General features: G+C 41.6%; 1 protein-coding gene across 1 annotated transcript in view; it reads left to right on the plus strand.

Moving 5' to 3' along the window:
• Nucleotides 1–23,489, plus strand: part of LOC101155484 (nesprin-2-like) — a 33,352-nt gene that overhangs the window by 3,259 nt on the left and 6,604 nt on the right. Inside the window, exons 3-24 of the mRNA XM_023953313.1 lie at nucleotides 669–953; nucleotides 1,040–1,198; nucleotides 1,287–1,437; nucleotides 1,855–2,013; nucleotides 3,384–3,551; nucleotides 3,634–3,735; nucleotides 5,329–5,532; nucleotides 5,782–5,987; nucleotides 6,152–6,332; nucleotides 6,426–6,457; nucleotides 8,046–8,157; nucleotides 9,388–9,546; nucleotides 9,626–10,255; nucleotides 16,822–16,977; nucleotides 17,513–17,668; nucleotides 18,581–18,819; nucleotides 18,900–20,895; nucleotides 20,983–21,317; nucleotides 21,386–21,530; nucleotides 22,293–22,493; nucleotides 22,655–22,911; nucleotides 22,987–23,137. Coding sequence (XP_023809081.1) covers nucleotides 703–953; nucleotides 1,040–1,198; nucleotides 1,287–1,437; nucleotides 1,855–2,013; nucleotides 3,384–3,551; nucleotides 3,634–3,735; nucleotides 5,329–5,532; nucleotides 5,782–5,987; nucleotides 6,152–6,332; nucleotides 6,426–6,457; nucleotides 8,046–8,157; nucleotides 9,388–9,546; nucleotides 9,626–10,255; nucleotides 16,822–16,977; nucleotides 17,513–17,668; nucleotides 18,581–18,819; nucleotides 18,900–20,895; nucleotides 20,983–21,317; nucleotides 21,386–21,530; nucleotides 22,293–22,493; nucleotides 22,655–22,911; nucleotides 22,987–23,137 — 6,150 coding nt within the window. The 5' untranslated portion in view covers nucleotides 669–702. The remainder of the gene's footprint in view (nucleotides 1–668; nucleotides 954–1,039; nucleotides 1,199–1,286; nucleotides 1,438–1,854; nucleotides 2,014–3,383; nucleotides 3,552–3,633; nucleotides 3,736–5,328; nucleotides 5,533–5,781; nucleotides 5,988–6,151; nucleotides 6,333–6,425; nucleotides 6,458–8,045; nucleotides 8,158–9,387; nucleotides 9,547–9,625; nucleotides 10,256–16,821; nucleotides 16,978–17,512; nucleotides 17,669–18,580; nucleotides 18,820–18,899; nucleotides 20,896–20,982; nucleotides 21,318–21,385; nucleotides 21,531–22,292; nucleotides 22,494–22,654; nucleotides 22,912–22,986; nucleotides 23,138–23,489) is intronic.

The raw sequence follows: 23,489 nt of genomic DNA on the forward strand, positions 1-23,489 counted from the left end.
AGTGAAAACTGATTTGTTGTGGCGACCCCTGCAGGATTGGCATACAGGAAATCAGGGTTTGTTCACCACAGCGCGAGCTGAGATGAGTTTCATTCAGTGAGGGTCCTTGAGGGACTCTTGAGGGGCTCAAAAGGGGGCCCTTGTCTGGGTCTCCCTGTGCCGTTTCCCAGCCCCGATAAAATCCAAGATTGTGTCAGGAAGGGCATCGGGCTTAACTGTATTTTCTTCTTCTCATTTTGTCATAGTTTAGGTGTACATATGATGAAAATTACAGGCCTCTCTCAACTTTCTAAGTGGAACAACTTGCACAATTGGTGCAATACTTTTTTGCCACACTGTAGATAGATGAAGGTGTCATCCACTGGGTCAGGTTTGCAAATAGTTCATGAGAAAAAAAACAACAATATTTCTCATTGTCTTTCCCCATCAGTTAGGGGGTGGGATGTGTGAAAGGAGTAGGGGTCTGTGTGTAGGTACGGGGAGGGGGGGCCTTTTTTATTTTTTTTTTATTTTTGTGCTTGTTTATTTAAATTTTCATGCTTGTTTTTATATTCTTTTGTTTTGTTGCAATGTAAAAAGCACTTTTTTATGCTTTTATATGAAAAGTGCATTATAAATAAAGTTTGATTGATTGATTGATTGTGTGAGTAAACTTAAGTGATTTGCAGCAGAAGGCCATCAGTGGAGGACCCTACGGACCAAATGGAAATTCTCAACACGGAACAGGATGGAGAAAGCAATGCAAAGTCTGAGGCGTGGACATCTGAGTTGGACCCCCTGAAAACCAAAGAACAGAAAACAGAAAGGAGAAGTTTCCAGATTGAGAAAGATGGATCAGAGAAGTTGGGTTTTGTCCAGAGAAGAGGTGAATTGTTGGCAAAACTGAAGGAGACGAAGGTCATGGCAGAGAAACTGGAGCTAAAGGAGCCCAGCTTACCAGCTCTACAGCAGAGGTACAAGCAAAAAAAAAACTAGAACTAACTTGTCTAATGAGACCAGTGATGATGAAGGCTTCTTTGGGGGTTTCCATTATCTGCAGGACACGGGTCTTAATGGAGCTGGAAAGTCTCCTCGCTGGCCTCCTTCCCGAAGTTCAGCACATACGTGGCACCTCCCCACCATCAGAAAATCTCCATGAGGGTCAGTCAAGAGAAATAGAAGAACTCTGGGAGGAGGTGACGAAAGCTGTGGCCGAATGGTGAAGATGCAAGGGGTTTAGACCGATTTTGATCTCAACGGTAGATGCATTTCTAAGCTTCCTGTGTGTTTGTGATGTTCACATGCAGCCTGGAGCAGTGCTCAGCCCTGACGGACCTGCTGAGGAGGTTCCAGAGCATTCGTGCAGAGATGAGTGGAACCATGCAGAGAGCTGAGGGTGCCATCAGCCAACAGGCCTTTTACGTGGGGAAAGAAAACCTGTTAAGGCTTTACGCAAAGGTTCATCTCAGAAACAACAAACTTCACAAAGATCTATAGCTGCATAACAGGATGGCTTTATGAAACTGAGTTTGAGAAAATACAAAATCTGGCCGTCAAATCTATGAATCTATTTAAATTTACAAGATTTTCTTGAGTTTTCTGCTGGTAAAGAATGTTTTTTTAACTCGTTTTAAAAGTACAAGTTCATAAATGTAACAATGTGAGTGCCTACTGTGTTGAATTCAAATGACTGATAATGTGAAAGAATTGGTTGTAGAATGGAAAATTGATATCTTATTGAACTGTATTTGAATAGAATCCATTTACGAACTTGTTACTTAAAATCAAATGAAGTAGTTTGCTGATACCCGGCCGTAGTTGTGGTATTTGGTCTCATTTCAGTGAATCTCGAGTCTTTGTGCTTTTTTTTCTAAGCTCAAGGAAACACGATCAGAACTGAACGATCTCGGGGAGAACGTTGAGGATCTCCGCAGAGTCTGCAGGCAGCTTCATGCTCTTCTCCGTCAGGTTCCTGGCTGCACCGCCGCGTCATTCCAGGGCGAAGCAGAAGCTTTCATGGACCGTTGGTTGGATGTAGGTCCATCGCCTTTACACAAAAATGTTATACGTGCTGTGCTGTCTTGTGTACTATCAAAGTAATTCTTTCCTGTTTTAAATCAAACTAATGTATTGTTCTCATAAAAGACCAAACCCTTCTTGGAAAGTTCATTTGAGTGACATGTTGTTTGGCTTTCAACCAACAACAAAGGACTTCTAAATCATTGAGATTTGTGGCTGTTGCTTGGTAACTCTGAGCTTCATAGGTTTTCTATAAGATTGAGGTCCAGAGACTGACTTGTCTACTTCTTGACATTAATGTGCTGCTTCTTAAGCCATTCCGTGGTTGCCTTGGCTGTATATTTGGGTCATTATTCTGTTGGAAGACCCATCCACCACGCCTTGTAAGCCTCCTTGTGGATGGAAGGAGATTCTCATCCAGCATTTGAGAGTAAATGGCTCCACCCATCCTCCTATCCCAACTGAAGAAGTAGCCCCGTGCAGAAAAACACTCCATGCTTGACTAATTTAGTGCTAATGCAGTGTAAATTCTTACTAATGGTGTTCTTGACTGTGGTTCAAGATCACCATCTACCTCCTGCTGTGTTGCTTTAGGCCTTTTTCTCTCTGTTCTCATGATCATGGAAACCCCACCAGGTGAGAGCTTGTTTGGAGCCCCAGGCCTATAGGTGCATTGATGGTTGTGTTGTAGTTCTTGTATTTTGTCTCAGTTGCACCAGCAGTTGTGACCTTAACCTCCAGCTTGTTGCTGATGGTTTTGTAGTCCACTCTGGTCTTGTGCAGGTCTACAATCTTCTCCCTTAAATCCACTGAAAACCCTTTAGTCTTTCCCATATTGGAGAGCTTGGAGTCTGACTGATTGATTCTGTGGACAGGTGTCTTTTCTATAGGTGATTAGTTCAAACAGCTGTCTTTAATTCTGTTTATTGGGAGAGTCTTAACTAGTCTGTGTGAACCAGAACTCTTAATGGTTACCAGGGGTTTCAAATATTTATATCTCTCAATTAAAAAGAAATCCATTTATTTAAACAGATTTTTTTTGTGATTTTCCATCTCTCACTGTTGAAATGAACCTACCATTAAGATGACAGGCTGTCTATTTCCTTTTAAGTGGGCAAACCTATAAAAGCAGAAGGGATGACACACTTATATCCTCCACTATACACGTTACTCAATACAACCAATGAATCACCCAGCTCTACTTGTAATGCGATTAAACAAAACAACCCAATACCATTATACTCCCACTGCCATGCTTAAGAAACAGAATTCGTGTGCAGCTCATCTCATGATACCAAAGGGAGAACATTCAAAACCGAACATTATTTGTTTGAAGTTTGTTGTGATGAGGTCTGATGACATGAGTGAATGTCTTACTCTTGCAGGTGTCAGAAAGAACGGAGTCTGGCCTCGATAATCTGCATCTCTGCTTGACTCTGTGGGATGGAGTTCTTCATCTTGAGACAGAAGTGAGCTCCTGGACCAACCACAAACTAGCAGCATTTGCTCAGTCTCCATCCTTTGAAAATGAGAATGAAATTGAGACATTAAAGGTAAACATTGAGCTCTGGGTTCCTGTTCCTTTTCCTGTTTGCTGATGTTTTCTTAAAATATTGTTTCTCCTGGTGTCTTCAGCACGAGATTGTGACTCAAGAGGAGAGTATTGAGCACTTCCACAAAAGAATCCTGGAGATTCAAGCACTGCTTCACAGTGCGGACGTCCCTCTGGAACTGCAGGTGTAGTTAGAAGCTCACTAAGTTCCTTTCAATGGCTGTTGGATTAACCATGACAGATTTTAAACTGAAAGAAGTAAATATAAAGGCTATTTCTGTGTCTCCAATGTCCTTTTTTGAAGTGTTGCGGTTTTTAGGCAAAAATGTTTGGCTTTCATTTCATAGTTTATAGTTAAACTGTAGTATGAGATGTCTATACATTTCAATAGTTGTGATAGTTCACTCCTTAAAAAGGGCTACTTGGGGTTTGGTATGTTTTTTATAAAGAACGTTTAGAACTCCTGATGTCAGAAAATCCCTGACTGTGATTTGTGAAGCCAGTTCCAGAGGTATCCCTTGTGCTTTCCAAGGCACTTTAACGTTGGGAGTGGGGCCATCTGGACCCCATAAGACAGCACAAGGGGTATAAGACAGGGTTGGCATTTGTTGATACATTTATTTAAACTTTTCTGATTTATCACAATACTTTAAAAGTGGATTTATTTATTTCTGGGTCTTTTTACACTGAACAGCAGTGGATGCAGTTTATTTTTCCTGAGTAGGAATATATTCTTATTTTCTTTGCGGATTCAAAGTCAAGCTTTATTGTTCATAAATCTCCCACATCCAGTGCTTTAAGTAAGCCGGATAGGTCTTTAGAATACCTCCACTTCTACACATCAGTGGTACTGTCGGCACTGGTACTTGTAAAAATGGCTCTGAAAGACTTAAGTTATGAGGTTTTTTTTTTTTTATATAAAAGAAAGCAATAAATATTGTAAATCATTGGAATATACTGCACCTGCTCCCCTACATGCTTGCACTGCACTGACAGGGGTCAACTTTAAACATGTCTAACTGAGAGATCAATCAGAATGCACTTTGGCTTTTTTAAATTAAACACTTTATTCGACACAAGGTTGTAATCAATCTCTCCCTTCCCTGGACAGAGCGGGTGTGATGTCACCCATAGAAAATGCCTTAACCTCCAGCTATCGCCAAATGAGGCAGAATCTCTTGACAGGGATTGACGGAGTTGGTCTGAGTCCCGTTTTTAGGGCAACTACAGATGCCAACCATGAGTGAGGTTGTTGGTATTCCTCACCCCTCCTTCGACTGAAAGCAGCTCGGGGAATCTGTCAATCAAAGGTTCGAGGCAGGGGCCAGCGGGCACCACAGGCTTTTATTCAGGCATCTCCATTTCAGGCAAATTGTAAATTTTTTTGTTTTAACCTTTTTTTAGTTGTCTATTATTACTTTTTTTTAAATCTGTGTTATAATTGTACTACCATTAAAATAACTTAAAGTACACAGTCGATACTTTATTTATAGAGTTGACCTGAGCTCCCTCTTTCTTATTTCATATTATTAGCCATAGAAAAAATGACTTATTTTATTGATCAATATTCTCTGCATTTTATGCTTCAACTTCCATGAAAGAGAAAACCACAACCTGTCTTTGTTTCTGTGCAGAAACAATCATGGGCCACACCCCAGAGCTGTAGTGTTAAATTCAAATAGATCTGGATGCAGCCTCTTCAGAAACAATGGTTATTTTGTTATACGTACATTCCCAAAGCTCCACCATCTTATCAAATGCTGTTTCTTCTTCTGAAGCTGTTACAGACCCAGATGAGGAAGAAATTAGATGCGCTGAAGGATCTTGTTTCTGAGGCAGAGGAGGTTTATAAGCAGACGGTTGCCACTAAAGGACAGATTACTGGACGAATGATGGACTGCATGAGCGCCCTGCAGAAGATCCAAGACTCCCTCCTCACTCTTGGTGGTCCGGATGCTGCAACAGTGCTCGCCAAACTGAAGGTACGACCGTTCAATCAGACTTTTCCTTCATTATAGCTTCACAGCTGGATAAGAATGATATGTAGTGAAGTTCAACCCTCTTTTGTCTTCTCCAGTTTGTTGGGACTCATTTGCAGAATTTGCATCAAAAACAAAATGATTGTTTTTTGACCATGTACATCTCCAGTCCTGGATCTGTATCTGCATAGAGGAAAGTCTAGTTTATTTGTGTAATACTATTGTTTTGTCTGTTGGTTTCATCCTCTGCAGGAGTTATGCTGGCAGCTTCACTCTCAGGATGAAGAGGCTGCCAGTGCGGTGGAAGATGTGCGACTTCTGGGCTCCATAGGGAATCCAAGGGGCCTTCAGGATTTGTTGAAGATGGAGTCTGAGCTTCAGGAGAAAGTCAGGAACACTCACCAGATCTTTGCAGAAGTGAAGGAGCAGACCGAGAGAAGCCTTCAAGATCTAAACAGGTGACGTCACAGAAACAAAGTTAGACTTGTTGGTTTGATTTAGCACACTCCTAGGTCCTCCTGTCAGTAATAGCATGACTGTTACATAATGGTATGTTTTTATTCCGATACAAATGAGCAAATATTTATGTTGTGTCTGTCGTGTTGAACACACACTGGGGTAGAACCATCAGTTTGACTCCCGAGGCTACGGGCTACGCCTCCCAGCAGGTAAGTCCCCTCCAAAACCACAAGAGGGCAACAGAGATCCACCTCAGAGCTCAGCTGGATGGGAATCGAACTCCGGCAGAGGCGGATGACAGCAGGACTGTGGACACACTCACACAGCAGAGGAACGTCACACAGGTAGCTGATGCTCTATCATGAGTCAAATCAAACAACCATTACACAGCTGACAGCACTTTGCTCTTTCTTCTTCATTATTCTACTCATCTTCAGGAGGAGGAGGAGCTTCCTGCAGACGGCAGCAGGTACGAGAGGGTTTTTTTTGGACAAGTGTAGAATAAAAAAAATAAGACAAAAACAAGACAAAAATGATATAAAACAAAAAAATATATATATATATAAAACAAGACAAGACAAAATTATATAAACAACACAAGTCCAAAAGGGAGTGAGAAGAAGAAAAATCTTATAAACTTTCACCCCCTTTTACCTTAAGTCCTTACTTTCCTAACTAAGTAAACCCAGTACACCCACCATCAAAGTCCAGTGCCCTACCAGAGTCTATATTCTGTTACAGCTGCACATGTAATTCTCATTTCCAAAAAACACACAAATGAATGACAAAACGTATTTTCTAAGTCTGCAGATTTACAAATGCTGATGTTCTGTATTGTTTTGTTTTCGTACATATTTATCATTGATCAAATTCCTGTATTTATACATAAATTCTTTTATGTTTAGACATTGTTTCAAGCATTTACTGGATCTGTTCCACAACTTCACTCCACAAATTGAAACACAAAATCTTTTTTTATTTGTACGTGCTTTATGTATGAGAAATGTACTTTTTTCCCTAATATTGTATTTCTCGTCTCTTTTAATAAATAACCTTTGCATATTCATCGGTAATAAATTGTTTTCTGCCTTGAATATTATTTGAGCGGCACAATACTCTGCTAGATCATAAAATTTTAGTAATTTTGATTGTATGAATAATTTGTGTGCTCAAGTTGACTTTGTGTATGATTCGTATTGCTCTCTTCTGAAGTATTGAGGAGTCAGAGCAGACAACAGATGGATCAGAACAAATGCCTTTCATGAAGAGTCTTTACGTTCACACCTGAGTGAGGCTCCAGAAGCAGTCTTATGTTCCCTGCAGCTCCAAGAGATCTTCATGCCCCCATGTGTTCAAATATCTGGAAAATGTGCCATTTTCTAAATAGTTTTGATTATTTACACAAAGCTGTTCTGGGAGAATGAAAAAACAAATAACAAAAAAAAAAAACCTGGAAAAGTTTGAGAGTATTAAATTGTTTTTTCAGTGTCTGTCATTTTCTAGGACATAGTTTCTGCAGAGCAGCAGGAGTTCATTAGAAATTCACTTCTGAGTTATGATCGTGGGAACCCACCCCCAACTCCCATCACCCATCTACTTACAAGCTCTCCTGCTAGCTTACAGCCCCTCACAAATCAATCTAACATTGATAGTGCAACAAAAATAGTGAGCAACATCAGAGCTATCCAGCCGTATAGTTTATATCCAGATTCCAGCTCAGATGAGGGATTCAAAGATGGATCAAAGATGGATCTATTTGTCTGCAAGTGGATGGATCGGAATAGAGCGGAGCAGGAAGCTTGAGGCCCACCCAGCGAGCGTTTTTTGGTGCTCAAGTATGGTTGGACAGCAGAGCCGGACCTGCTGAGCAGATAACAGTTTAGAAGACTCTGCTCCATCTCTGCAGGAGTCTGTGAAGTTTACACCAAATAAATAGGCTTTACACATGTTTAAAGATAAAATAAAACATCAAATAGGGAAAAATCTTCCTTTATTGGATTTTTTGCAAACATTTTACTGAAATAATTGGTCTTTCCTTTGCTTTTCTTCACTTTCAGGATGGTTGCCTTTCAAAAGAAACTGGAGTTTCACAAAAACACAGCAAGGACGTTTGGAGAATTAAGCAGTGGCCTTGGTGGATGGAGCAGAACAGAAGCCACCTCTTTTCAGGTTAAACTCATTTGATCCTTTCACAAAACCAACCAGACTTCCTCTAAGGGGACATTTCTGTGGAATCTCTCAACAGTTTTAAGTAGCGTATTTTCCCCACTATAGGACACGCCAGGTTATAGGGCGCGCCATCAATGAATGGTGGATTTTTGAACCTATGTCAAAGATAAGGCGCATCATTCGAGACAAAAGAGTCAGAGATAAGTCCATCAGTCAGTCAGACTTTATTAACAGAGTTCAGAGTAAGTCTAGAACTTGTTGGTGTATGCTACACATTAGCTACATTAGCATAGATAGACATACCTAACTCCTTGTTGGCAACACAAAAACACAGTCTGACAAATAAGCCTCGCTAGCATTTTCCCAATTGTTACACAGCCCAGAGCAAAATAACTATCTTTCAAAAATTCAATTTTAAACCAGTTCTTTTTGTAGTAGCACCCGTTTGGGTTAAACTCCCTCCTTCCTTATATACTGGGGGGGGGGGAATGTGTTTGCTGAAATTCAAAAATGCATGAAAAATAAAGTTAATTAATAATTAAATAAGTTAATCAAATGTTTAAAAAAGTTTTGGAATGAAACTCTAACAAAAGTCTTGATTTTGCAAGTAAAGAAAGAATTCTGTCATATTAGTTTACACTAAAAATACGACAAAGAACCACAAATGTTTGTGTGTCAGAGTAATAAAGTCTGGAACAATGTAAGCACTGAGATCAAACTATAAGAAAATGTAAAAACCAACTTTTTACACAATTGCTGTCTGATGACAGTCAACAAGCAATTCATTTTTGTCATGCTACATTTTTCACTGGTCCTGATTTACACCTATTTCTATAAAGACATACTTAGCAATTTTATCTTAATTGTCTTTATGCATGTCCTTAATCATGAGCAAAATACCACAACATGTTTAAAACACCATTTTGATCATTTGACACTTTATTTCAAGACATCTTTGTTCTTTTGCTGAAATTGGTGAGAAAGAAGCTCAAAAAAGTTTAAAATGGAAACATTGCTGCTTTTTCATTATAGTAACACAATGATCATTTGAAAACTGAATTCATACCAATATATCTTTTGTTTATTTATACTATTTATTTTTTAAAGGGTTCTCTCTTCCCTGTGAGGACAGATGAGGCCAATTCAGATTAATCTGTTGTAGATTAGGTTTAGATTTAGTAAAAATCCACCTTCATTTTTGCAGCTGTCTACCTGTTTCTGCTCACGCAGGTGGATCAGGATGAAGGTTTGCTCCCTCGGCCATCCCTTCAGAGAGTTCTGGTTGGGCACAGCTTTCCCCTCCGCTGTCTGCAGGAAGAAGAGGCGTCTAGTCTGGAGAGAAGAGGTTCAAGAGAGAACCAAGGACTGGAAACTCTGCCCACATGCTTGGTGAGAGTTTTTCAGCTGCTGAATTCCATCTTCGAGATTCAAATTTCACATTTCTCTGATTGCTCTGATGGTTTTACAGAATCCACAGGTCGGTGAAGGCGACGGCGCTAAGGAAGGCGGTTCTGCTGCCTGCTTATCAGTTACATCTGCGGAAGATCAAAGCCGAGTGACGGAGGAACTCCCTCAAGCCTCCAACTATCAGCTTCCCCAAAGAGGAGACATGGAAGTAGATCCTGAGAGAAAGTTTGGAGTCTGTGCAGCTGCAGCAGACCTAGAGGTCTGGAGTTCAACTGGACAAGAGGAACCACAAGCTCAAGGATCAAGCCGCTGTGAGGACCTCAGGAGATCAAGAAAAGTGCTCACTATAGTTTTGGACCTGCAGCAAACGGCAAACATCTATGAGAGCAGCTCAGAGGACATCAGACGGAACGCTGAGCTCCCAGAAGCTGCAAACTCCAGGTTCTGTAGGGTGAAGCCGACATTCTCAACTGTTTCTCTTGGTTCTGGACAGACTCAAGCTACCCAGAAAAGATCTTCTCCAAATCCTCCTGCTGGTGTGAAGTTTTTAGATCCAGAAACGCTGGAGAGCTGTGAGTCCACCTGCACGGGTGAGGATTTCAAAGAAGTGACAGAGGACGTGGCAGCTGAGAACAACGTCTGTCTGCAAACTGAAGGAAGGAAAACCACGCCAACTGGAACGCCAAAGCAGGTAGAGTTCATTCTGACCACACTGGACTCATCTCAACTATTTCATTTTTATTCAATTACAGCCCATAAACTCTCTGAAATCTCAAAAGAAATACAACACACTCAGCCACACTCACCCGAGGACTCGTTAAAACAGTTTTTCACTATTTAACCTCATTAAAAGAATTTTGGTCAAAAATAGATCACAACAAGGAAACTGCGACACCTTTAGAGGATGTGTGACAGCAAAGCCAACAAATTTAAAGTTTAGACTTAGACAACGGCAGGTACAGGTATTTAAAATGTTTGATTGATTACTAATAGGTGATTAGATTTGATTACTGTTTTATAAAAACAGCATCCAGAGGAAAACTCCAACTTCTAGATGATTTGAAGTGTAGTGCAAGCAAGAAGAAGCACTGGAGATAACAGTCTTTGAACTACCATAACACTTTGACTATTCAAATGATCGACCGGAAATCAGCTGATTCTGATACGAAGAATGTGCAACACATTACGTTAGTGACGTTAGTATTACATTAGTATTATGTTAGTAGTATGTTAGTAACGTGTTCCAGAAAAGTTCAAAGCTGCTTTTCTCCACGACAGGATCCACTAGAATACACTCATTGCATAAACGGTTGAAGAGTTACCGTAGTCAAAGGAATGTCACGCTCCAGTGTTAACGGAGGAGCCAGGTCAGTTCACTAAACCACCTCTGGGAGATTTGTTCAAACATCAAAGCAGTCTCCATTGACTACAATCAAAAACACTATAACTTTACCACAGAAATAAATGGGTGCTAGCTCACCTTTGCACAATTTTGGGTGACTGAATGAAATGTTTCACATGTGTTAGTGCATAAGAATGCGTGTGTGAACGGTAGTTGTTTTATGTCCATGTTTACCTGTTTGTATGTGAAAATTTTTGCAGCCATCAGGTATGTTTGTAACGTTTGAGTGTGTGTGTGGACAGGCCCCGCCCATTTGATCTAAACCTGACCGTAATTATTATAAACATCCAGCAACTTGCTTTGTGATTCCTATATGATTTCACCCCCCCTTCTATAATCACCCTCCCACCCCCCTCAAATATTCCTCTCTCTTCCTCCCACCTTTTCTTTTCCGTCGGGTCCAAGAAAAAACTGTTACACGTCTAATTTATATAAATAAAGTTTAGTATAAATTACAAAAGGGGTTTATTCAAATATACACCTGGTTTGTCAGAAGATTCATAACCCCTATTGTAAAAGTAAAATATGTCCAACACAAGAGGCCTTCAGCTCTCACCTGTCTGCTCATCTGTTGGACAGGACAGGTTAAATCCTGGCCAGTTTCTTTCTGTGTGGAGTGTCTGTGTGGGTTTTCTCCAGGCACTCCTGTTTCCTAACATCATCCTAAACATGATTCTTACGTTCATTGATGAATCTGAATTGTAGCTACCTGTAACTGTGTGAGTGTGTGGCCCTGCGATGGAATGGTGACCTATCAAGGATGAATTCTGCCTTTGCCCAACAGTGTTTGGGATAGGCTCCAGCAACCTTGTGACCCCCAGGAGGGAATTGGTGGCTTCAGAAGATGGATAGATATTTGAAAACTGATTTTTGCCCTTTCTGAAACAAGAACTTCATTGAAACATTGATTGTTGGATCTACTGCTACACAACACAGTCCGATGGCTGTCCAGGGGTGACGGTTGTTAAAGGTTTAGATTCCTACCATTTCCACAGTCACTTTTACTTTTTGCTAAGAAGCTGCCTCAGTTTGGTCTCTTTACACAATAGTTAATGATAAATTGTGTGATTATTAGACTTGACATTACATAATATCAATGTTTTACTCTGATGTGAAACAAAAGCAAAAACATCCTTGTATTGATATAAATCTGTGTAAATTTAGCCTCTGGCATTAAGTACTCCTTATGCAAAGTTTCATATTTTCAATATGCAGCAACGATTCTAAAAAAATGCAACGAAAACTGTTGCTAAGTCCCAGAAAATTCTATTTTTCTTCTGCTTTCTTCAATTTATTTGACATTTACAAAAAAACCTACCAAAAAGGGCAGTCATTCAAGCTCCTTCAGTTTAGTCAATGTGAGAGAAATAATTTATTTTTCTGACATTTTAAAAATGTATTTTTACACAAAATGTAGCTGGAACTTTTCTTTAACCCTTTTTCCATTTGGAATGTCAATATTCACACTGGTCACAAGTTCTTATTACTACTTCCAGTTAGGCAAGCATTGGTCATCCAGGAAAAACACTTTAGTGGATGGTGCTGCTGCCTTCATGTGTGCTAAATGAACTGTAGTTTTTGTTTAAAGCATAAAAGTAAAGCAGCAAAACTAACCAGTGTTATAGAAAAACCACATCATGAAGAATTAGATTAAATGAGTTTAGAATGGAAAATCAAAAGGTTTACAGTATGTAGTGAAGAGACGACAAGACTGAGGGACACACAAATCACAAAAAATACTTCATAATTTCAATTAAAATCAGAGCTACCATTGAAATATTCTACATTCTTTTGTGTAGTAACATCAATAAACCATTGAAGTCCCAGCATCCACTGTCAGACAAATAGATCCATGTACGTCTTTGTTTTCATCGTCTGAGCTGGCATCTGGATCTAAACTGTGAATCCTTCTGCTTGCCAGCAAGTAGGCAGAGTTCCTCCTACTTGCTGCAGAGTTCCCACGGACGTCGATGCTTCGACTAAGTGACCCTCACTAAAGTACTACGTTTCACCATAACAATGTTTAACGTGTGTATGTGTATGAGGTGCCCCCCCAAATGCCAGGACTGCCCCCCCAAATGTAACGCCATGCAAGCAGTCCAAATTTCAAAATTATTTAGAGAAAGACGGAGTGCTCTATCCTTTCTCTGGCTCCCATTCAAAGTAGCTGCTAGTGCTGATTGGTAGATGACAGGGAGGGCGTGGCCTCTCGCTTTACTCCCGCTCTCCGTCTCACATGGTCGCTCACAGTCCCAGCAGACACAGCTGCTGTGCGGCGTTTTTGTCTGCTGTTAATCGCTGTGATCAATTATTATTTCAACTCATTCCTGTCTATCTATCGCTCTCTTTATTCTGGTTTGGAGTAAATGAGTTCACTATGTGCAGGTTTCTGGTTGCTAAAGCTAGTGCTAGCAGTGGGAGCGACGCTGCCAGTGTTGGGGCTTTAGCGGCGGCAGCAGAGACCGGCTGGTCAGGCGGTTCTGCAAACTTGAATCCCCGTATTCAGCCCGGTACATCTAGTTTGTCTAGTGTCCCAAGCACGGTCCCTCCTGTCCGAGTTGCCCCCCATGCCTGCGGTGAACGCTGATGTAGATTTAGGCATGAACACTTCAGCACCATCACAACACACTGCTCTGGTTTTCCCCCAAGCGTAACTTTAGTGAGAACGGACGCTCATTCTGCCCTGGCTGGTATCGAGGAAGACCATGGCTGGAATATTCAACAAAGCTTGATGAATGCTTACGGTTCCTGTGTTGTAAATTTGGAGGAGCAATGGCAGGGATTTGGTTTTCACAAAACAAAGATCTAATAATCTGCACTAGAAAAAAGTCAATGGACTCAAAAAGCATAAATCCTGTCAATGCCACATAAAAATGCAAAAACCTCATCTGAAATGCATGATTTCTCTGCAGGACTTTTCTTAATAATGACTGATTACACACTGACAAAGGACCCCAAGTTTAACAAAATACACAAACACACACTGCAAAATACACTTCTCACAACATCCAAAATATTGAAAAATCGGCCAAAATGGAATTAAATAAATCCATCCATCTTCCTCCGCTTATCCAGGGTCGCGAGGGCAGCAGTCTAAGCAGAGATGCCCAGACTTCCCTCGCCCCAGCCACTTCCTCCAGCTCCTCTGGGGGGACCCTGAGGCGTTCCCAGGCCAGCCGAGAGATGTAGTCTCTCCAGCGTGTCCTTGGTCTTTCCCAGGGCCTCCGCCCAGTGGGACATGCCCGGAAAACCTCTCCAGGGAGGTGTCCAGGAGGCATCCGATCTAGATGCCCGACCCACCTCAACTGGCTCCTTTCGATGTGGAGGAGAAGCTCCCCCATTAACCGCCACCTTAACGTGGTGGGGGAGTTTGAGAGCTCGAGTGATCCCAGGAGCTAAGCTGTCTGGGGCTTAAGCCCCTTGTAGGGTCTCCCATGGCAGACAAGTCCTGGGTGACAAGCCAGACAAGGAGCGGGTCAGAACCCCTGATGAAAGGAAGAAGGAAGGACCCGATAAGGTCGCCCGGATTGGCACCACAGGGACCCTACTCTGGAGCCAGGCCCGGGGTTGGGGCTCGCAGGCGAGCGCCTGGTGACCGAGGCTCTTCCCACGGGCCTCGGTCGGGCACAGCCCGAAGGACCAACGTGGGACCGCTCTCCCATGGGTCCACCACCCGTAGCAGAACTCAAAAGGGGCCGGTGGAATGTGGTTTGGGTGGCAATCGAGGTCGGGTGTCTCAGCTGCCCAAACCCCGGTCATGGAACTTGGCTTTTGGGAATTAAATAAAATCAAGGATATTTATGATAAAGCAGATTCTGCTGTTCCATCAAAAGTGATGGAACCAGAGACAGATGCAATGTGGAGAGCCTGTCAGTCATGATGAGATTTGTCTGTAAAGGTATTCAGAGGAACACCTGGTTGGTCAGAGTTTTTTACCACCCAAATTCTTGAGCATCTTTCTGCTTAGATTAAAGTGCGGCTGAAATTGTCAGTCAGTCTATGATGGAGCTTCTGTGATGAGTGGGGTGAAGGGTGGTGTTCAGGCCTTACTGCAAAAGTAGGAAGGGAAGGATAAACCTTACATCCCCTGCTAGAACCACCAGCTGCATTTGGCAGTGGTCCATGCAGAGCAAGCAGAGCCGTGTGCAAAAACCTTTTCTGATCTATCAGGATCTCTGCCCTCATTTTTTCATCGTCATTATGTGTCACAGAACTATGATGTTCCCGCCCTAAAACGACTGCTGGAGATCAGGTGGACAAGCCATCATGATGTGGAGAATTAGGATGCTATAATGAATATCCTGTCAGAGGTCAGAGGTCAGAGCTGCTGCTGGTGACATCTGCACAGAGGCATCAGGGTCACTGATGATGTTGAGGAGGCATCATTTCTTCTAAAAGCTTTGGGTTCCTTAAAGTCTGCAAATGTCCTGCTGCAGGCTCGTTCTGTTGACCTGTGCTGTGCTTCAGTAGTATAGTAGACAAGACTTTCCAAAAGCAATCTGGACCTCATGAAAGCAGTTCATTGTCTTCAACCTCAGTCTCCCTCTTTTCTGGATGTTGCCATGTTAAGTCCTCTGCTAAAATGGCAGGAAGTGACCGGGACAAACCTTCCAACCAGATTCTTGTGGCAAAAATAATGTTGGAAAAAGAGTTCAAAAAGACTGACTGATTGTAGAGTTTGTAAACTTCAGCACTGTTTGTAAATGTATACATGGGTATAAGAATGTCTTTCCTCAGTTCCATCGTATGGATGTGACCTCCATTGTGATTGGTGCATCATCTGCATACGTGAAAGCTCTTTCTGCACTTTGTCTCCAGTTCTTAGCCTCTTCTGCTGCACCGTTGTACATGAAAGAAAACAACATGTGGTTATTTTAGCTCATGAGAAGACAGAACAAGAAGCCTGGATATGGATTTATTTGTTACGACTTCTGCACACAAAAAACAGACGACTAATGCTGGAAGGACTGACAGAAGCCATGCTGTGTGTTCACAACTAAATAAACTAAAGTGACCAAAAAAATAAAGAAATAAAAGACTAAAATCTAATAAAGAATAAATAGGTAAACAGATAAATGAACTTTAAAATAATTAAGTAAAAAAGTGTCAAAAAATACTCAAAAATAAATGAAAACAATAAAAAAAACTTAACCAAAGACAAACTTGGTTTATAGGTTGCTGCTTCTTTTTGGTTTAGCACAAAGACCTTCCTTAAAGCTTTGCAGCAACATCCTGGTGTTTAAGGAGGATAGAGCCATAGGGACATTTTTTTTTACTTTAAATGATATCAAGGAAAATAAGGAGTTGAGTGGGCAGTGTCTAATTTGCTGCCATTCTTTACTAAATTACCCAGCAGTCATTTTTACTTGAATCACAGATTTGTTGCAATTACATCAGATGAGAAAAATATTGTTGCTGCTACAGTAAATCTGAGACTTCCCACGTACTTTTATAATTTTTTCTCTGCTCCACCCACACCACCCTGCTGCACCCAAAACACCTCTGTGGTTAAACGGATATTTAAAAAGACACCGCCCTTTTGTCATGCTGGAACACAATTTTTCCTGTGAAGGTTACTTTTTTTGTTTGGTTAGTCCTTTGTCACTAAGTTACAGATACTCTTTCAAAATAAAAGGGCGACAGGCTCTTCACATAAGAGCAGAATAAGGTTTTTCCCCCTTGAGGCAGAGCTTAATCTTCTCAAGCACATTCTTGTCTTGACTGCACTGACTCACTGCGCCGCCTATTGCCTTTTTCACAGCAGTTTAGCGGAAAAAAAAAAAGGACAGGAAGTTGTGCGATTAACTCTGCACAAACATTAAGGAGAAAGGCTAAAATGTGGCACCACTCCACAGATCCAGGAGAGCATGGACCCTGACAGGTCAGCTCTGGGTTTACCTGCCTGTTTGGCTGCTGGGGAGGCAGCAGGTGGATCGGCAGAACCCAGCTCCACCATGCAGAGCCTTTTCTCTGAGATCCAGAGCGCTGTGGCAAGCAGCGACATCATCAAGGTGAGTATAAGATGGATTACAGGTAAAAGAAAATTCACAATGGAGTTTTGAGGCTTCAGAAATGCTAAAAGTAAGTTTAAGTTTGAGTTGTGATCTTCAGTGTAGATGTCCTAAAAGGGTGGAAATAGTTTCTTCACAGAACAGTGAAGAGATAAGAAGAGTTGTATTTGACTGATGTATGTGTATTCTTCTGTGGACTGGATATCAACAGGAAGGGTTTGAGATTTCCTGCAGAGTCATTTGTGGGTCGACTTAAACAGAACAACTGAAGCAGCTACAAGATTTTAGAATGTGGACAAAAAGTCCCATCTGCATGTAATAAACCTGCATAATTATTTTTATTCCTAAGTCTTTTATTTGTTTTGTGTGTATTGTGGCAAATGGACCTTGCGTCTGCAATAACAAACATTCTATACAAATATGTTTTTCTTTTCTTGCTTGTCTTGGGTAAACCATTAGAACTTTGCCATAGCCTGAAAGGAAGTGCACATCCTTAATATTTCAATTCCAACTTCAACTGTCCTATTTTTCACAGGGAACACGACAAACTGATCCGAATTGGCGCCTGCAGCCCGCTCACCAGCAGACTGACGCTCTTTTGGTGCGAACCGTTCAACAGGTTCTGACCTGTCGGTATCAGCCCGCCCAGCTCAGTCTCACCGCCATGACGAAGCAACTGGAGGAGGCTCAGGTACGGACTGCACACCTGCAGCGAATACATGCAGAGACACCATGAACAAACTTCACATTTAAAACACAGAATGAACCATTTTTCATATGAGTTGATAATGTCAATTGCTGCTAACTTAACATTCTGAAAAAAATGTCAATGACTTCCTATTTGAAGCCACTTTAAAAATGAAAAAAATCGGCGGCAAGCCATTTTACCAAATGAACCAGTGGGTGACTTGAATGACTAGCAACTTAGTCACACTTTATTTTACACCAGAAATAGGGGAAAAGAGGTTCCCATTTTTTAACTTTTTTTCTTTTTTTTGGTGTTCTACAACTTCCAGTCTAGTTTTTTCCACCTATTGGCCCGGTTGTGGTACAGCCAAGCTTTGAAAGTAAGACAGCTTTAATTGAGCAAAATACAGATCTATAAACTGACTTAAGTCCATGTATGTGTGCAAAAGTTTATTGTAAAAAGTAGAAGTTTAAGGGGATTTTTTTTAGTAGATTCTGTCAAGAAGCAGCCGCCAAAGTAATGAAATGTAGTTTTGATAAATCGGCTATTATGAATTTGGACTATTATGTTTATTTGAATTTATTTTTGTAAACGTTTTGCAAAATTTGAAATTTTCTTATAGTGGATAAAACTAAGTTTCAGTTATTTTCCAATCATACTTTGAAATAAAAGCTGTTTTTCTCTATTCTTAGAAACATTTATGATAGATTTATTTCCATATTACTCTTAAAATCCACCTTTTGTTCTCTGAACAAAAACAAAGACAGTATGTCACATTATTCAGAAAAAATGTCCAAGCTTTTGAGCAGCACTGAAGTAGATCATTGATGATCTAAGCATAGAAAAACTCAAAACGCACATTTGCTCGAGTAGAAAAAAATAAAAATGATAAAACCTCGAATCTGTCTTTTCCAGGAGTACAGACGTCAAGTGCAGGATCACATGGTTGAAATGAGAATCTCCGCCCCTTTTGTTCCTGGCTCCAACGTGATGGAAAAGGCTGAGGTTCTGTGGAGTACAGCACTTGTAGATGCTTCTGCCACAGTGGAGGTGAAGGCAGCACAACTGGATCAGGTCAGACAGTTTCACCGGGACATGAAGGTCACCAGGGTGTTCCTCCAGGTTTTAGCCACAGAGAAGGAAGCTATGAGCTTGTGAGTAGGTTCAATGTAGCCATCATTTAATGACTTGAGAGCCATTTCCATTTCTGAATTTCACATTTTGATTTTTCTAGAGATGCTCTAGAAAGCAGCGCGGTTCAGGTAGAAAGACTTGGTGCTCTGCTGCAAACCATGGAGATGAAGAAACCCACAGTGGCACTTTTACTTCAGCTGGGTAGTCAGTTATCCGTCCACCTAAGTGACGATAGTTCTGGCGCCCTGATCGCTCAGCTTGGAGATGTCCAGGAAGAATGGAGGCTTCTGGAAGGAAATATCAAAAGAAATCTGCGACAGGCGACCAACTCCACCTCTCAGTCTTTGCTCATTTTACAAGAGGCAGAAGAACTTCAGACAAAACTGGAAAGTCTTCTAAAATGTGAAGCCAACAATCCTTTGGAATATCTCTGTCTTACTGCTGACCTGAAACTGTATAATCAGCTTTGTTTTAAGCTACAGTCCCGATCGGATGCCCTGGTCAGCTTTCCTCTGGGTAAGAAGGAGAAGACAGAGATAGAACAAAGTCTCAAAAGGTTAGGCTCCTTGTTGGGAGTCACTAAGACAAAGTTTGCCTCCTTCAACCGATGCAACAGACCTTCAAGTGAGATCAACCGGCAATTTAGAGACTTGATCTTGTGGGCAAAGCAGGTGGAGAACCGGCTCTCGGCTGGTCAAAACCTGGCTCTTTTTCCTGAGGAAGCTCGTATTCAGATCGGGGAAATGAGTAAACTACATATGGACATTTTGCGCAAGCATTCCAAAGTGCAAGAAGAACTCAAACCGTTGAAAAGCGAAGCCAGTTATAGTGAAGCAGTCAAGACAGTTGAAGAACTTTATCTGGCCATTGGTCGCGGGGTGGATCATGCTCTTGACACCATGAAGACACATCTCACAGACAGAGAGAAACTCCTTTTCCAGTTTGCTAGCCTGGATTCTTGGCTAGCAGAAACCCAAGCTCAAGGACAGTCTTTCACCCAGGTGGAGAGCGTATCTGAAAAGGATATGGGTAAGCTGAAGAGTGAGCGACAAAGCCACAGGTTAGCCATAGTGGAGATAAAAAAACAGCTGACATTGATGGAGGCACTTTCTGAAAGCTGTGCAAAAATATCTGCTGGTTTGGGACCTGCAGAGAGCCGCTTCCTTGTCAACAGGCTTTCAGGTCTTTGGATGGAGCTGGAGGGACTGCTTGCTCATGAAGAAGCTATAACTTGGGAGCTGGAAGAGCTGATTCAGGAGTGGAATTCTTCAAATGTAGAGTTAGATGCCATTCGATTGAGCTTGGAGCACATTTCTGCTGAATTAGACCAACAGAGGTTTCCTCCCACAGACGGTGTGTTGGCTCTGATAGCCCATGTGAGCCAAGAGCTAATAGAACATCAATGGCAAGTTCAAAAACTTCCACACTGTCAAGAAGTCCAGAGAAAGACTATTCTGCACTTGATTCGAGAACTACAGGAAAAGTGCAAGGCTCTTACCATTAGTGCCTTTGAGCAAGGCAAATATCTACATCTTCGGAGACAAATGGAAGAATATAGAGACTTTGCAAAGGAACAAATTCAGCATACCAAAAATGAAGCTTTGAGTGTGGCTGAAAGGTTTAAAAAATGCCAGACTTTACTTGTTAAACTTCCTTTAATAAAGACTCAGAGTCAAGAAGCAGCTGATCAACTTGAGGAAGTCTCCAAAGATTTGGAACCTTCGCAACTTTTAAAAGAGAGGGACGCAATTCGCCTCACATTAGATACTTTACTCTCCTGGGAGGAATCTGTGACAGAAGATATCAAACACCTTGAATCCAAGCTTTTGGAGAGTCTAGATCTTGACTCAGAACTCCCTTTCTTGATCAAACTGTTTCAAAGTGCAAGAAAAGGACTGGAGAGCATTCAACCGGTCACTCCTGAGGATAAGGCCATAGATGCTGAACTGCAGCAGTTCTGGATGATTTGGAGAAATATGGAGTCTGGGATACGAATGTTGGAAGGACTGATTCAGAAGGAGAAAGTTGATGTGGAAAACTACAAAGAGCTGTTTTTAATTAGAGACGCAGCCATGAAAGAGTGCCACTCATGGATGGTAAGACCGAATGTTGAGCTTTTTACACAGCCATTGTTCTTTATGGAGCTTTCATCCTTGTGTCATCTCATAACTTATCTCCAACAGGTGAGTCTGTCCCAGGCTAGGGAATCCTTAAAGGATTACCATTGGGCTACTCAGGGAGCAATGGCCTTCCTCCATAATGCTGAAGCAATATTCCTGTCAGCCCCAGGAGGGTTTTTAGATTGCACGGAAGAACATCAACGGACCCAGCAGGCATTACAGGAACTGGAAGAGGAATTCCAAGCTCATATTTGCCAACTTATGGAGCGGCTGCCCCAGCAACCCTGCCTTTTGTGGCAAGATCTTGAGCAGCTCCATGTTGAAATAGTCAGCCAATTGCTGGTGGGAAGGGTCATCCTGGAGGCTCAGGCACAGCTCAGATTGGAGAGGCTGGACAGGTACAGGGGTCAGTAGCCGACAAAACAATTTTTTAAAGACTTTTGTATTAACGCTTATGTTCTTATAGGTTTGAACTACAACGGCAAAGTTACATAGTTACATTTCACGAGGACATGAGTGAAAGTCTGTCACGAGCCAAAGCCAGACTGTTAAAATGTTCTACAGAAGGGATGTCATATGAGAAATGTGTCGCCCAACAAGAAGAAGTTAAGGTAAACACAACCAAGTCAATAGTTTTATAATAATATTAGAGTATCTGTGTACTCTTTATTCACAATTCTATATCTTAATTAGAAAGCCCACAGAGGATCACAGAAACAGTCAAATCACTAAACACTGATAAGGAATAGTACAGTAAGTCATCAACAGTGTGTATCGCCCCATGTGATCCTTCATCAGATAAAGGCCAAACTACTAAGGGTTTGATGCTGACAAGTCACCCGCTATCATCGCTAATCCAGATTAAGTATCTCGATGTTGAAGGTACCGTCTTAACACCACTTGATGCCTAGTAACAAATGCCCTTATGTGTGGATAAGGGTTGTCTGTTGTTATGGGGCATGCAGGCGACATACAATAAATATCAAGGTTGTGTGACACCATCACTTGTACTTCATAAGGGTGTACAACTTACATTAGCCTCACATATACTTCCCAATACACTTACAACATGCAGGGCAATTGTACAGTGTCTGATGTCCCTTTAAGAGGCCATACGAGCCGCTAGGGAACTGCAAGACACTTCTGCATTCCCCTTAAGATGCAGACACACCTCTCTATGACACTACACGGCCCAGATAACTCCAAAACCCACGGGTCAACCCCGGTATGGGTGTATGTGACTTGGGTTTAATTTATGGCCTTATCTTAGATCATTTTACTTTGAAAGACTTAGTTTTTGGGCAGACTCTCCAAGTTGTTATAGCTCATCTACACTTGTTTTTGATTAATACGAGCTTCATTTCTTTGTAAAGCATTTGACGGAGGATCTTTGCAACCTTGCTGGAAAGATCGAAGAACTGAGCACTGGATTTCCAATCCGAGGTTGCAAGTTCGTAAAAGATGGTAAGCTTCGAGTCTTATGGAGTCGCTGGATATCACTGCGACGAAATGTTGGCCTCCTGGCTGCACGCATAGAACAGCGAAGAGAGGAATGGATGGACATCAATACAAATGTGAGTTCTATCTTCCATAACTGAAAATCAATCAGTAAAGGCCGAGGATTAGTGCGTCCTTGTCGTTGATCCTCCAAATGAACTTTGTGGATTGTCGTACTGAAACTGTTTTACCAGCATGACCTAATCATGAAATATGTTTCCTTTTCTTTTCTTTTTAGATGAACCACTGTTGCAGCTTTTTGGCTTGCCTTCAAACTGGAGTTCAAGATCCAGCTGTTAACTTTGATCATGAAGAACCCCAGGAGGTTCTCGCTCAGGCTGAAATATACCAAGCAGGCCTGGAACAGGAGCAGCAGGTCATTTCCTCTCTTGAACATCAGCTGGAGCATGCCTTTAGCTTATTTGCTTCCCAGAAAGCTATTGGCCCAGGACCTGTCAGCAAAACCCTGTTCAAGATCCGAGAGAATACTCAGAGGTTTGACTGGATTGATTGCATGTAATGAGAACTTGTTTGTACTAAAGGGGTTAAGACAATGGGTTTTCATCATAGCTTACAAGAGAGAAACCTGCTGGTTGTGGCTGCAGCCCAAGCGGAAGAGACCGAGAGACAACATCTCCAAGAAGAGTTGGGAGACATGGAGAAGCATCTGTTAACAATCCTTCCAACACTTGAAGTCTGTTTAGATCCAAACAACAGACAGGTCTGCTGCTGTTTTTAAGGTCTTAAAGAGCCACTCTGATGAAAATCGAGTTTTTGACGTGTTCTTGTAGCATTTTTCTTATAATGGAGGACACATTTAAAGAAAATTAAGCTTGAAATTTATTTTCTGAGTGTCTTTTTGTTCTAAAAACTGTGTATCAGGAGTAGACGAAAAATGTGTTAGAAAATGATTGTATTTGCGACGTAAAAAGTGTGTTTGGTGGGTTTCAAGCTCCCTGCTCCGCTCCATTCGGATGCATCCACTTGCAGACAAATAGATCCATGAACGTCTTTGTTTTTCTCGTTTGAGCTGGAATCTGGGGTCGGATTGTTCAACTCCAACAGTCCCGCCC

Source organism: Oryzias latipes, chromosome 24 (genome assembly GCF_002234675.1).
Source record: "Oryzias latipes chromosome 24, ASM223467v1".
NCBI classification, from domain to species: Eukaryota; Metazoa; Chordata; class Actinopteri; order Beloniformes; family Adrianichthyidae; genus Oryzias; species Oryzias latipes.